Consider the following 15,020-nt stretch of genomic DNA (forward strand, 5'->3'; position numbering starts at 1 on the left):
TCAAGTATTAGGTCAAGCAGACTTTTCCTTCTTATTGTTTCCAGCATGGGTGGGTCATCAAAGCGCGAGCCTAATAAACCGGGGGGGGGGGGGGGGGCATGGATCATTCGGAGCTCATTAGAGGGAGGCAGGCGGGGAAGGCGCTGGACCTAACCTTGAAGACCCAGGCAAGGCACTGACCCGTCCACCAGCTCCACACTGCCTGCTCCCGGATCTCTTGTCATGTGCTCGAACACGAGGAACAGCCGAGAAAAGCTGCCTAATGTGCTGGGTCAGAAGAGTCAGGAAAATTCTAGCAGGTTGACGAACCTTGAAAAGCCTCAGGCAGAAGAGACAACCACCAAGGTCGGTTCTGGGAAACCCCGACCCTGATTAACTAAGGAGCGAGGTTAATAGCCCACCTCGACCGGCACCCTCACTTAGTGAGACAGCAGCTGACCCACCAGAGGCCCCGCAGTGAGGTGGACACCCAAAAGTCCTCAGCTTGCACAGCCTGCCCCACCCACCCCTAAACTGCCAGTTTTCCTGTTCAGACCACATGCTTACCTGAATGGGAGCATCATGTAGCCCACTTGAGAGCCATGAGCAGGAGACTAAAGACCAGTGTCACTAAACCCATTGTCCATCCCACCCACCAGCCCCCACTGGTTCCCATCAGCCCCCTGAAGAGACAGGGACCTCGGTGGGGCTTCCCATGTACCCCACTCTGCCCTTCAGGAACAAGGAGAATGAGGAGCAGAGAGACCTGCCAGGCATCAGAGGCACAGCTGGGGTACAAGACGGCAAGATGGCCAGACAGCCAGACAGACTTACTGCTGCATTTTGTCAGTGAGAGAACAGAAGCTTAGAGACTAGACCCTGCTCACCAGACTCCTCCTCAGCCAAAAGGAGCCAAGGTGGATTTCCGAGGGGCCCTGCTCCGGGCGGGGTCTCAGTCACCATCCCCCGGTCACCACCCTTCAAGTCTGAGGGACAGGGGCCTTTCCAGAACTTTTTCCCCCACCTGCCTACAGAAACGTCCCCTCTCTAAAATGGCCATCCCCCTGCCCACTGTAGCCTCCATGATACTTCCCTGCTTTGCTCTCCCATGGGGCATACCACCCGACATAACTTGTTTGAGCATCTCCTCTTTCCCTTGCCTGCTTCCACCCTGACGAGGCTTCACCTGCTTGGCTCCGGGTTGATGCCATATGCTCACCCGGAGTACACATCAGACCACAGGGCGGGGCCTAGGCGTCAGGTGCCAGCAAGGTGCCAAAGCCCAGCTAAGGGAGACAACGGCCACCACGGCCTACTAGATAAGACATTATAACAAAGACGGTGTGTGGGTGAATGCTCACACATGAGTAAACTGGGGCCAGCTGGCAGACCAGGAGCTAGAAGCCAGAAGCAGGGGCTCTGAGTACCTCTACTGGGCTCCAGCATGTCCTGACCCTGATAGCTCCCCATGTGGATTCCCCTAAGAGCCTCTCCAGGAGGCCTTGCTTCCTCCTCCCTTGGCCAAACTGAGCTCAGAGCACACGGGAACTGAAACTACACGTGCTCAGTCTACAGATGCCCACAGCACCGGGGTCTGAGAGGAGGCTGTTGCAATGACCCCCAAAACAGGGCTACAGCCTCTGGGAAGCAGAGCTGAAATCTCCCCAGGCTACACCATGCCTGTGCTGCCCACCAGGCGTCCTCCCAACAGAGCAAAGCCACTAAGCCTCTCAGCTCTTGGGTGTCAAGGAGAGGGAGCAGGAGAAGTGTTGGTGTCCTGAGCCCCTTAGGGCTACAGCCGCACCCCAGTGCCACATACTGTACACCTGGTTCAGAGATTACATGTCCCAGTCTTGCCCCAGCCCAAGTGACTCCCTGGTTCCTGGGAGTAAGAGAGTAACATGCATCAGAACTTTAGAAGAACAGTCGTCAGGCCAGCTCGGTCTACACCCAACGCTCTGCTCCTGCAGTAACTTATAAGTTCTCTAGCGCCCACTGTGGCTTGAATGAGAATAGCTCCCTGGGCTCATAGAGTTGAATGCCAGGTGGCCAGTTGGTGGAACTGTTTGGGAAGGATTAGGAGGTGTGGCCTGGTTGGAGGAGGTGTGTCACTGGGAGTGGCCTTTGAGGTTTCTGCCTCCTGTTTGTGGCTCAGATGTGAAGTCTCAGGTACTACTCCAGAGCCACGCCTACCTGCTGCCACGTTTCCTGCGATGAAGGAAGCGTGTGGACTCTGTGCACACACTGTAGGTTCCCCCAGTGAGCAGCCCCACGCCCACTTCGAGAGACAGGAGGAAGGTGGATTGGGTCCAGGCGCCCGATTCACACTCAGACTCTACATCTCACCTGTGTGGCTCTGAGCAAATGGAGGGGACATGAGCCCTGCTGCTAGGGGTGCAGGGAGAATGTCGGGGAGAAGGGCCCGGTTGAGGCTAGTGTGCCTGCTGCCGAATCATTCCACTCCCCACTCTAGAAGCTCCCTTCATCTACCTCGTTCACCCTGGGCTAAGGCTGCGCAGACTCTATCAAAACAAACCTCCAATGGCGGATGGTCACTGGTCCCTTTCACAGGGAGGAGGTATTAGATGAGACACTAAGAATTCAAAGACAGTAACCGGAGGTGGAGGCAGGCATGCATCAAGATGGTGGCACTGGGGGCTGGAGAGATGGCTCAGTGGTTAGAGCACTGACTGCTCTTTCAGAGGTCCTGAGTTCAAATCCCAGCAACCACATGGTGGCTCACAACCATCTATAATGAGATGCAATGCCCTCTTCTGGTGTGTCTGAAGACAGTGACAGTGTACTTATACATAATAAATAAATCTTAAAAAAAAAAAAAAAAAGATGGTGACACTGGTTTGACCCACTGAGGTGACCTCGGCCATTCTCTCCTGTTGCAGAAACTTACAGGGGAGCCCAAGACCTCAGCTGTATCAGCTGCCCCGTCCCTCAGGTGGGCCGGCCATTCTGGCCTCCCCATGAGCCCTGCGGATAGAAAGTCAAACCCCAGCAGGATGGGTGCTATCCCCGGATCGGTTCTTGAAGCTGTAGGTCAACAGCAGGAACCAGGCAGGCATGACTGTGTCCCCCACGGACTTTCCCACGTCAAGACACATTGTATTTTGAGGACCCACCCCCCAAAACCATTTTAAAGTTGCAGGTATATCCAAAATTTTGACATGGTAACACAACAGAACCCACACTCGGGGAACTGAGCAATCTTTTTAAGCCTCGTAATTTACCAAAACAAAAAAAAAAATTGTTATACTAATTTATTGTGTATGTGTGTGTTTGTGTGCATGTGTGATAGTGTGTATGTGGGATAGTATGTGTATGTGTATTAGTGTGTACCATAATTGTTAACAGTTTATTTTTATTACTTAGTTATGTGTCAGTGGTGTGTGGTGTGTGGTGTGCGTGTGTGTGTGTGTGTGTGTGTGTGTGTGTGTGTGTGTTCCCACGGAGGCCAGAGGAGGGCGTCCGGTACCTGGAAGGGGTTGATATGGGTGCTAGGAACTGAGCCGTGTCCTCTGCAGCAACAGCAAATGCTCTCCTGCACTGGCATCTCTGCGGCCCCTCACTAGGTCTAAGCAAGCTTATTGTTTTGTGTTTGGCTAAATTCATATCTGTCCCAGGGGATGCACAGTGCACAGGCCCGGACCAGACACGTCTGGACCCTAGAGGCCTTCTGTAACTCATAGACCATAGGATAACAGGAGCGGACTAGATATGACATCTGGTCTAGAAGGGGAGCCAAGGGTGAGAGAAGACAGATACGTCCACATGTATGTGAGCGACAGGAACAGTGAAAGCAGCTTCAAAGAGTGCCATGAGGAGAAACTGATCTCAGGTCAGAGAGGAGCCCCAGGCTGAGGGCCCAGAAGAGCCTTTAATCCCAGACTCAGGAGACTAAGACAGGAAGATCTTTGTGAGTTTGAAACCAGGCAGGACGACATAGAGGGGGCTGCTTATCTAAATAAGTAAGTGAGAGGAGATTCCAGGCAGGGGGGATGTTAGGCACAAAGGCTCTTGGTTTGAAAACAGCTCGATGTCCTCAGGGGCATGACGAGGACAGTGTGGCTGGTGTGAGTGCACCCTCAGAGAGCAGGGGTAGGGGTATCGGAGGGCACAGGCCTCCGGCGGCAGTAACTGACCCTGCCGTGCACGGTGCGAAGTCTGGGTTCTAGAAAGGTGTCTCCAGGGGTTGGGGTGTGGTCCAGTGTAGGGTTTCGGTCTACCATCCAGAAAGCCCAGATTCCATGCTCAGCACTAGGTAAGCTGGGTACCGTAGTGTGACTTGGGTTTCCAGTGCTGTGATAAAGACCGTGACCAAAAGGGACTTGGCAGGGGTGCTTTTCACCTTAAACTTCCAGGTAACAAGAGCCCATCACTGAGGGAAGCCAGGGCATGAACTCAAGGCTCCCCAGAGCTTACTCAGCCTGCTTTCTTAAACACCCCAGGACCACCAGCCCAGGGGTAGCTCTGCTCACCGTGCGCTACACCCCCCAAGCACACATCAATCATCAATCAAGAAAATTCCCCAAAGACTTGACAACAGATGGAGACATTTCCTCAATCGAGCTTCCTCTTGCCAGACAACTAACTTGTGTCAAGTTGACCAACAAACAAACAAACAACAAACAAACAAACAAAAGACATCATGAATGCCTGCCCTTTCCCAGAGCTGGGGAGGTGGAGGCAAGAGAATCAGAAGTCCAGACACACAGCAAGTTTGAGGCCAGCCTGAGCCACATGAGACCTTGCAGGAGGAAAGAAGAACTGAGGGAGGAAGCGGGGGGAAAGGTGGTTCCAGACACTGAGCAGTCTGTGGAGAAGCATAAGGCAGGGCCCAGCAAGAGGCTGGGAGGGAGGACTGGAGAGAGGCTGAGCCCAGGATGAGCTCAGAATGAACCCGAGCAGCTGCTCGCTAGAGAGGAAGGAAGGGCCCCATGTCTTAAGTCCTAACTTTGGGCCTTGAAGTCAACGTCTTCCGGGGCCATGAACTGCTGTGGGAAGGTGGGGGACTTTCAAAATGCCTCTCCTCCATACCTGAAACACCAAGGCCATTTCTTCCACAGGAAATCTGGTCTCAACTCTGCTACGATACTCCCAAGAGTCCTGGGGACAGGTCATGAGGGCAGCAGCCGGGCTGGGGAAACTCAAAGGCCCTTCCTGTTTCACCAGGCCCAACAAGAGCCGTGTCACTCCCTGTGGAGACACTGGCTGCTCAGCCGGGACTGAGCTCGAAGCCCCCACAGGAAGGAAGAACGGCCCAGCAGATGGCGGGAACTCTCCGGGATCAGCCTCAAAGGTCACCGTCTGTTGCAGCCTGCCTGCTCCCGGGTCTTCTGCCTTAGTGGAGTGTCTCACGCTGACTTGAGGCCTGGCTCCAAGCTGGGTGTGACATTCCTGCGGGCTGACTGTGTACCAGGCACTGAGCTGCCCTCCCTCAGACCCCACCCTCCTAATTCCACCCGGCTGGCCAAGGAGGTTGCATTCGGTAGCCGTTCGTCTTGCCAACGAAGACAGTAAGAGAGGATAGGGCTGCCCACATGGTCAGCCCAAATCCATCAAGGACTCTGGCTGGCCTCTCTTCCAGGCCTCAGCTTTCTCCCATGCAAAAGGATTAGTAATTCAGGAAGTCTGTCTTCCTCGGAGTTCTTACAAGGGCACAGGTCACGGCCTCACATCACTCGGGCAATCAGCCCCACGTGGGACATTCAGTCTGTCCTGGCCACCTGCTCTCAGAAGATCCTACCGATTCATTTACACACGAATGCAAACGCCTGACACAGTAAGTGGCCTTAACGACTCTGGAGGCACCAGGACTAAACCTCAGGCCTTGACCCCGCCCAGAGCTGTCACCACCACATGGCGTGCACAGCCACATCCTCCTTAGCAACTCTGCACCCTCAACTCAGCAAGGTGTTCTCCACACACTCAGACTTCCTCTCAGGCGAGGACAGGCCAGGCGATAAACAGGGTCGGGATGGATGAGAATGCTAGGATGAGGACGAACGGATCCCCAGAGACATCTTCTTGGTTCACTGTGTGATTGTGTGAGCTCACAGTCTAGAGGGAGCAAGGAGACCTGGCCCCTTACAGGAAAACGTGTCCCCAGATATACGCGCTCCTGTGAGTATGCTTTGAAGTCTAACATCAAGACAGGCCATTCTGTGGCCTCAACGCCCAGAGCACGCAGTTCTAGCCCTGACTGCACCCCAGTAGCACCCTCCAGGCAGGCTGCCCCCCTGGAATTCCCTCAAACGGAAGGAAAGCAGCCATCACAACATCAGAACCCCCGCAAGAATTAGTCTCTGTCAGGGCTGGGAGGCAGAGCCCGGAAGTGACCCCACCCCCACCCCCCACACACACAGGGGAACAGATATCCACACACCACTGAGCTGGCTCTCCAGCTCTCCTTCTGCCCTCCCCAAGTTAACCTTCTTGCTTCCGTAAATGGCTTTTGAGTTTCCAGTCCACTCTCTCATCTCCCTCTCGGTTTCATTAGTGAAGAAGAAGCCTCTTGTCCCCAGCTTGAACCATTAACTTCACTAAAAGGAACCCAGGGAACACAGGCCACAGCCTTCTGCCTCCCCGCCCTCCCCCCATCTCTCTAGACCATCAGTCAATGTAGCCTGCCTACCTCACAACACACACCAATCCCTGCCGTCCTAGCAGGCACAGATCTGGCAGCCAAGCCACCTCACATCTGACCAGAGGGACAGAGGGACAGAGGAAAAGGACCCCCTGAGCTCTGGCTCATACCATGGCAACTGTGTCTGCCCTTGGGTAAAATATCACCAGAACCCTAGCCAACCCCTTGTCCCCGGATATATCCTTCTGAGTATACTTTGAAGTCTAACATCGAGACAGGCCATTCTGTGGCCTCAACATCCCGAATGTCAGGGAGCCAGTGATACTCCCATATGAAGAACCATAAGGGTTCTCCCCATATGAAGGAGACGCCGAGAAGCCCTCCATTCTAGAGCATTGGGAAGAGAGTCTCAGGAATCCATGTAAAGCTCACCCGCCACGAGCTGGAGGCCAAACATCACTGGGAACACACTGGGGTGGCCCAGGCTGCCTCCCTCCCAGGCAGGGCTTGAGTGACTCAGCAGTCCCAACCATCACAGAAGCAGGCCTGGGACAGCCAGCCCCAGTTTTCCCATTGTCCCCTCCTCTTCATGGGAGGACCCAACGAGGCTGCTCACTCCGGGGCAGCACTGTGAGAGCCCACGAGAGAGGATCAGGATCATGGGGCTCCAGAGGCTCCTTGAAATGTCCACGACAGGGACAGCATCTCCTCAGAGGTTCCCTGCTGCTCCTGCACCCAAATCAAGTCAGACCAACGGCCCAGGAGTAGGCCATCCTAGGGCCGCAGCAGGAGTACACACACACTTACAATGGCTGAAGATGCTGCCAGGGTACACTCTGCAGTGGGGGTGGGGAGGGCACGGTTACTTGAGACTCGCCATGACTTAACTGTACCCCATCAGACAGGGACCTTCCCCTTTTTCCTTAGAGGCACACATACCGCCCCCAGCACTGACGCATCCTCGGAGTTAAGCAAATGAGCTTCAGGTGAGAGGGATCCGCTCCTCTCCTCCTACCCCTAGTGGCTCAGACAGCCACTTCCAGACCTCAGCAAGCTCTGGAGACCACAACAAAGGGGCCCCGGAGGTCAGAGTCAGAGGGAAGGAGGGGACCAGCGGGCTCTTCAGATCCCTTCCGCTTCCTCCCACTCCCCCACCACCACCACCACCACTCAGACCACGTACAGAGCAAAAGAGGCAGGCTTGGGGGTGGGGCAGCTGGTGCATAATTATTGGTAAAATGCTTGTAACGTTTTTTTTTTTTCCCTTCTCCCCAGTAGCTTTCAGTTGTTTTAGCAGCTTAGCAAGCACTTGGCTCCAATTGAATTGCAAATCAGCAGCTCTTGCCCCGGGAAGAGAAGAAAGGGAGGTGGTGGAGGGGGCAGGGAGGGGCTAGGAAGGGAGAGGAGAAAGGTGTGGAGGGCAGAGGACAGAGGGCAGAGGGCAGAGGGCAGAGGGCAGAGGGGAGGATGGGAGGGAGGCCAGGTCTAGATTCAGGTAGCCTGGCTGGCTCTGGAGTTTAGCTGAACCCCCTTCTCTCTTCACGCTCCTGACCCACAACCCCGCCCCCATCTGAAAACCAGGACACTTTCCTCCAGCTGGAACTGAAGGGCGGGCTGGGAGGGCCACCAGGGGCTTCCTCAACTAACCAGAAGAAAACACATCTTTCTTGGGAATTGCCAATTATTTGAAAACAATGTCAAAACAAACGTTTTGCTTTTTTTTTCTTACCCCCAACAATCTGTAACACTGTGGTTTCCATTCTATATCTTGTCTGTCTGCCTTCCCATCGATCCGCCTGTCTTCTGTCTGTCTGTCTGTCTGTCTGTCTGCCTGCCTATCTGTCTGTCTGTCTCTGTCTGCCTGCCTGCCTGCCTGCCTCTCAATAATGTTCTTTCACATACTTCCAATCCCCTCCGGGTTCAGGGTCTAAAGGAGGTGCCCGGGCAGGTTCTGGTTCAGGACCATGGACAGCACCGAGCCCCTGTTCCTCATCCCACGCTGCCGCGTTCGTGGTCTCTCCCACAGTCGGGAAGAGGGGGAGAAAGGAGTCATCCACCAGGCACCCTGGGCCACGGAGGACACTAACCTTGAAGAGGCGGAGGATGTTGGCCACCATGATCGAGACGGAGCTCCCCGAAGCTCCAATGACACCCACCACTCGTTCGGGCTTGGTGATGATGGGCGGGCCCCCGCTGCCGCAGCGGACCTCCGTGCCGTCCTTCTCGATGAGCGCCTGCACAAAGGTCAGTGACTGCTCCAGGGCGTGGGTGTCCCTCGAGCAGGTGTCCAGAATGCGGGCGCCCAACGTGATGTTGGGCAGTAGGTCCGGGTCATTGTTGATGCGGTCCAGGGCAAACAGCATGGCCTCCAGGCGGTGGATGCCTTTCTCCTTCTTCAGCTCCCCGCAGGCCTTACCCTCAGAGCCACGGCCGTGGACGGGAAACAGGCCTCCCAGTGTGATGTCCCCGTCAATTCGGATAGAGTTCATGTGGGGGTGACCCTTGGGCTTTCCCAAGGATGAAGGCACCCAGGGGGCATAAAGGCTGAGGAGTAGGCAGAGGGGCAGCCGGGCCCACCACCAGGCCCAGCCTCCCTTCCCGGACATTTCGGAAAGGCCTAGAGACCCATGAATACTGGGCCCCGCTCCTAGCCCTAGCAGGCCCTGGGTCCCATGATCTGGGCGCGTGTGGACAGCGCAGGTTCAGTAATGCAGCAGGCCAACGGGGTGGCCCATTCCACAGATCTCCCCTCCTCCTCTTTAATGTTTGAGTAGAGCTCAGTGGCCCACACAGGCCAGAGCCACAGATGACAGCCAGTGGTCAGAGCTCCGGGAGGTCTCAGATCCTTTTCCCAAAGTACTGAAGGCCAGATTTCTGTGTCCTGCTGTGGAAAGGGAGATAGGCTCCTATCCTGGTAGGGAATCTTATCAACGAGGAGAGAATGGCTCCGGTCACTCCTACCAACCTGGGAAGGAAGGAGAAAGAGAGAGAGAGAGAGAGAGAGAGAGAGAGAGAGAGAGAGAGAGAGAGAGAGACGATCAACCCAGCCCAAAGCAGACATTAACTATTGTGACTTCTCATCAGGAGCCTGGGAGAGGGAACTCAGAGGTTATCTCGGAAGCTGCCATAAATCTCTTCTTGATTTTCAGCGCTGCATGGCCCAGCTCCTGGGGAAATGCAGAGCTCGAAGCAGAAACTGGGTCACGTTTGAAGACCTTCGCTGGCCAGGGCCCACTGTCCCCAGAGGCCGGGCCTCGGAGAGAATACTCCTAGGGACAGCAGACATAGCTGGGAAGGAACAGGCCCCCCGACCCTCAGAAGCTATGGGAAAATACCAACCCTGCCAGTCGAACCTCATGATAGAATTAAAGAAAACCCAGGCCCTGGGAGACCTCTATTCCACAGATATTTCCTAGCTCGTGGCTCTGACCAGAAACAGCTGTTTGGGAAACCCAGGATCCAGGCCTGCCCAGTAAGGCTGAGATGCTGGCTGAACCCAGGCCATGAGCTGTAACTCCAAAGGCTGGGAAAAAGTGGGAATCTGGGATCCAGAGGTTGCAACCCACTTCCACATGTTCACCCCAGCCACAAAAGTGCCCAGGCAGAGGGCAAAGCCAGGCTCCTTCCTCCTGTCCCTCGGGTCTCCCTGCCTCGGCCTCCTCCTCCTCTGGCCCCCCTCCATCTCTGTCTGCCCCGGTGGGGCTCAGGTTGTGGCCTGGGCCTCAGCACTTTGCTTCTATCAGAGTTGTTTATTGTTGTTGTGATTAAATATTTATCTGCATTGGGAGAGAAGAAAACAAAACCCTTCCTCATTCTCACAGCTAATCTGGGCTAATTTCCCCTGGGGATTCTGCCTCCCCCCACCCAACTTCCCCGACTGAAGCCAGCAGCCGCCTCCCTCTGCTTCAGAGGCCACCAGGAGAATGGCTGATAGCTGAGTCAGGGCTGGGATAAGAGGTGACCCCATGGCCCCTTCTTCATGGGTTTCTCAAGGGAAGGCTGCTCTGTGCCTGTTTCCTGTGCACCTAGAAACGGAGCTGGAGCCTGGATTGAAAACAAAAACCTCCCCCTAGAAATGGGGGGCCTCCATCAAGGCCCAGCAAGGTTCTAGAAAACATCTCTCCCCAACTTGCCAGTCCTAGTGAAGCCCAAGGAGAGGGAAAGAGGCCAGACCGATGACAGCCTTGGGTCTTGGTTTCTCTGGCCCCCAGGGTCCTCACACTAAGTGTTGCAGGGGCTGGGGGGTTGAACCCAAGTTCTAGCACAGCCTAAGCAAGCTCTCCACCACTGAGCTGTAAGGCCAGACCTCAAACGCTCCATCTGCAACAGCCCCTCAACAACCAAGGCTCTAGCGGACGGACGACGAATGAATTCCACTTAGCCTGGTTCCACCAGCAAACAGTAGCCCGAGGAATCCCGTAACTCTCCCAGAGACACCCAGCAGATCAAGATGTGTCAGGTCTAGAAACAGAGTGAATGGCCAACCTGGAAGAACCACCTTCTCCAAGACCCAGGGACCTGGCACTGGAGCTACAGCCAGTGTCCTAGGGGCGGTCTTAAGGCTACCTCTGTTCAGTGGCCTGTCATCACTTGCCCCTGGAGAGAATGGCTTTATGGTATCCACTCTCTGGGAATTGCTGGATTGGGCAGTAGGCAGTTGGGAAGAGATTGGGGTCACCATGAGGGTCCCAGAGCTGAACCCTGCCCTTCTAGGTGAGCGCATCTCCTCTGGGTTTCTTGTTCAGATGCGTAAGTTGGGGGAGGTTCCAGTCTAGGCCTCTCCGGCACAACTGTTGCCATCACTGAAATGGCTTGCGTATGGACTCTAGGACACGCCATACACGCCAAGAGGTTCCTGAATGGTTCAAACAACTAAGGGGGCAGGAGAGAAACATGACACACACCCCTGGGATTGGGTGGAATGTTCAGCCCTGTCCCACAGTCCCACAGAGGGAGCAGTTACAGCACTAAGTGGCTCAACCACACAGGGCTCAAAGAGCCAGTGTATACGTGGGCTGCCCTGAGGTCACCCCCACTGCTGTGGTGGGCCTTGCTTAGGCCTTCTGGGTTCACAGCTGTGTCTGTGGGTGTCACACGGCGGGGGTGGGGTTTGCACCCTGACAGAGTGTGAACTGCCCAAGGCCAGCTGGTACAAGCTTACACGAGACAGCTTATGACAGTGGACCCACACAGCCTACAGCCCTTTCCAGGGGTTCGCTGACAGCTTCTCCCACAGCCCACGTGTGGGAACAGTCAGGGCATGGAGGGAAGGAAGCCCAGCACAAGCAGAGCCAGAATCAGAAACCCTGAAGGCACTTCCGCTGCCAAACCTCCCACGTGCCTCCCCCTGGGGTTGGACCCCAGTCCTTGACCATAACAGGTCCCCTGGTTCCCCTGACAGGCCCGACTCCTCCAAAGGGTTTGGTGGACAAGCCTCCTCAGCGCACCCCCCAACCCCGTCTTTTGATGCTGTAATAGGAACAAGAAGAAGTAAAAACACCCAGAAAGGAGGCAGACGGAGGCCCTGGGGATTCCGGTCTCTACCTGTGCAGGGATGGGGGAGGAGAGGGGAGCTCTTTGAAGTCCATGAAGTCCATTCCCCAGGCTCCAGACTCTCTCCCTCCACTAATTTCAAAATAGCCAGGGAAACTCAAATAGGGCAACTAGGGGCGCCTCTCCCCAGAAGGAGCCCCCAGGATGGCTGCCTCTCTCTCCTTTCCTCCTGCTCCCCTCCCACTGCCCCTGCCCTGACCCGCCTCCCAAATCCCGCTGGCTTCAGGGTGGATAGCATCACCTCATGAGCCAACCGGCACCTTCCAGAGTCTAATCTTCCCTGGTGAGCTTGTGAAGGGAACTTGAGATGAGCTACAGTCTGTGAAGGGTAGAGCCCCAGAGAGCCTGGGTCACCCAAGGGTGGTGTGGGAGGGCTCGGGAACCTGTCACATTGGCAATGTCCTCTCAAGCAGGTCCTTCACGCCTTTCCGACCTCAACTGCTCCTCCCCAGGTGTGGCCCAATCCAGAAGGAACCGGAAAACCATGATTCACCAAAACCCCAGTCATCTTTCTCCGAGCTGACTTTGATTCTTCTAAAACCGACCCAATGATATATAAACCCAAACACCAGGACTGAGGGCAGAACACAAGGAGTGGCCTTGTCCCTCCTCACTGGATGAGGTAGGAGCCACTAACTGGATCCTCTGAGCCTGTGCCATGGGAAAGGTGTGGGTACTCTGGGGTGGGGTGGGGGGTACCAGCCATCACTGGGATGCTGTAGGGAGAGCCAGCACCCAGACCTCAGTCCTTCTGAGCCTCACTCCAGATCTTCAGTTTAGTGGCCTGTGCCATCTTGGATACCTTGTGCTTCCGGCCAGCCCGGTGTTCATGGAGCAGGAGACTGAATGGCTGAGTGGGGACTGTTCTATAGCTCAGCTGTACAGACACCTCTTGGCCCACATCTCACACCCTCAAAGGCAAGAGGAAAGGGAACCAGGGACCTCTTCCCTCTTCGTGCCTGAGTATCTCCCTACCACCCCCAGGACCACACTACCCAGCAAAGGATGAGTTTGTGAGCCAGTGTCCTACCAAAGGGACCCGGCCAGTGCCCGAACACGGGAAGCAGGTCACTCAAAACCTCCCCTGACCCACAGTGAGCAAGTCTACAACAACCTCGCCTGCCTGAGACCAGCACTGCAGACCCACGGGCATATGGCCTCTCACCGGGCAGTGGGCTGTGTCCTCGGTGGCCTCTGCACCCTGGCATGCCATCCGTACTTCGTCAGCCTGATGTGGAGAGTAGATGCCAGGGAGGGGCAAAGGGGGCCGTGCCCCTCCACAGGGGCCTGCACTGCACTCATAAGGCGCTATAAACACAGAGTGGTTCTGAAGGTGGAACTTGGGGTCTCAGGCTGTAAACAGGGCTGCCTGGCAGGGCCAAGGCATCGAGGCATCTAGAACATTCCCGCCCAGCCGATCAGACTTACTAAACAGCTGGAACAGAGGGTGTGGTGCTAGTACCCAGCTCTGGAAACACCACAAACCAAGTAGCTAAAGATCCCAGACTGGGAACCCACGGAATCCTGAAACCCACATCCCATACCCCGAGGCACACCTTCAGGTTCTACCAGAGCCCAGCCCTGATCCAGGGGTGACTGGAGAAATGTGTATGGAGCTCCCATACACAGGGAACAGGAGGTAGGGAAGACACAGGGAGTAATGTCCCAGCTCAATACTGATGGAAACCAGGAAGTAGAAAACATGGCACCCATTGCCCTGTATCCCTGCCCTTCCGGTGATGGCAGAGACCCTTCCTCCCCCCAGGAAATCTGCCCTGGCTGTTCCAGTTCCTACAACAAATATTGGTCTCGCTGATGCTGGGGGGTGGGGGTGGGGGTGGCCCATGAGTTGGCCCATGTGACCAGCTCTTTTACATCTCCCGTGCTTCATCCACGGTTCAGAACACAAAATAACACGCTCAATCAATGACAGGCAGAGACAGGTCCCGCCCAGCCAGAGCCAGTCCTGCAGCTCCACTGAGGCAGATCGAGGACAGACAATCAGTAGCAGTGTCTGCGGTCCACAGGGAAGGACTCAGCCCTCAACTCAAACTCCTGAGACCCTTGTGTGTGCTTGAGCGCGGGACACGCGCTTCCTTTTGCATGACCATTCAATCAAATATGGCTGTGGTCCTACGCTGTCCCCTGCCCTGCTGTGCCTCAGAGACACACACCTGTGCGGCTGACACTGGGGGTGAAGGAAGGCCCAAAAGCCATGTAGTACTGCAGGGGGGTCGGGGAAGGTACCCAGAGGGGTCTTGGGGATGGCTTCTCTGAGGAGTTGCTATGAAACAGAAAGGGAAGCTGGGAAGGATATCCTCTGAGATTCCGGGACAGAAGCCAGGAGGGGACCACAGGGCAAAGGCCCTGAGGTTGGTGATTAACCTTTGTGTCTGGACAGCAGGTCCAGAGGACAGGGAGGGAGCAGAGGGGTTGCTGAGGGGAAAGGTCAGAGGGTAACTGGCTAAGGTCAAGTCTGACCCCATGGCCGCTGTGCAGACAAAGAAATGGGAGCTTTGAGCTCGGCAACAAGACAAACAGAAGCCCAGAAGGACAGGCACCTGCATAGGCCACAGGTCAGCAGAACGTCTCCTCAGGGCCTCAGCCATCCATCTTACCAACTCTAGGCCAGAAACACCCGCTGCCCACCTTCTCTAGGGCCATCAAAGCTTACACTGCCTGTTCCCAACCTTCAGGCCCGGAGTCCAACAGCCCAGACCTCTCCCTCTTCTCCCTATCCCTCGACACTGCCATGGTCACCAGCTTCCCTGCACAAGACCCAAGCCCAGGAGTGTCGGACAGCTGGTGTGGCTATAGCCTCCTCCTCCACTGTTGCTCCCTCCCTGTCCTGCCCTCCTCCTAAATCCAACACCTCACCCCACCCCCACCC

The 15,020-nt window shown here is 55.7% G+C and overlaps 1 protein-coding gene across 3 annotated transcripts in view; it reads right to left on the bottom strand.

Annotated features, from left to right (window-relative positions):
• The window catches only part of Grm4 (glutamate metabotropic receptor 4), an 88,645-nt gene that overhangs the window by 69,561 nt on the left and 4,064 nt on the right, over positions 1-15,020 (bottom strand). Inside the window, exon 2 of one of the 3 annotated variants that reach the window (XM_063278955.1) lies at positions 8,665-9,534. In XM_063278955.1, coding sequence (XP_063135025.1) covers positions 8,665-9,183 — 519 coding nt within the window. In that variant the 5' untranslated portion in view covers positions 9,184-9,534. Of the gene's footprint in view, positions 1-8,664; positions 15,000-15,020 lie in introns of those variants that run through there. The other 2 variants (XM_063278956.1, NM_022666.2) reach the window with 2 other exon arrangements.

Source organism: Rattus norvegicus, chromosome 20 (genome assembly GCF_036323735.1).
Source record: "Rattus norvegicus strain BN/NHsdMcwi chromosome 20, GRCr8, whole genome shotgun sequence".
Lineage (NCBI taxonomy): Eukaryota > Metazoa > Chordata > Mammalia > Rodentia > Muridae > Rattus > Rattus norvegicus.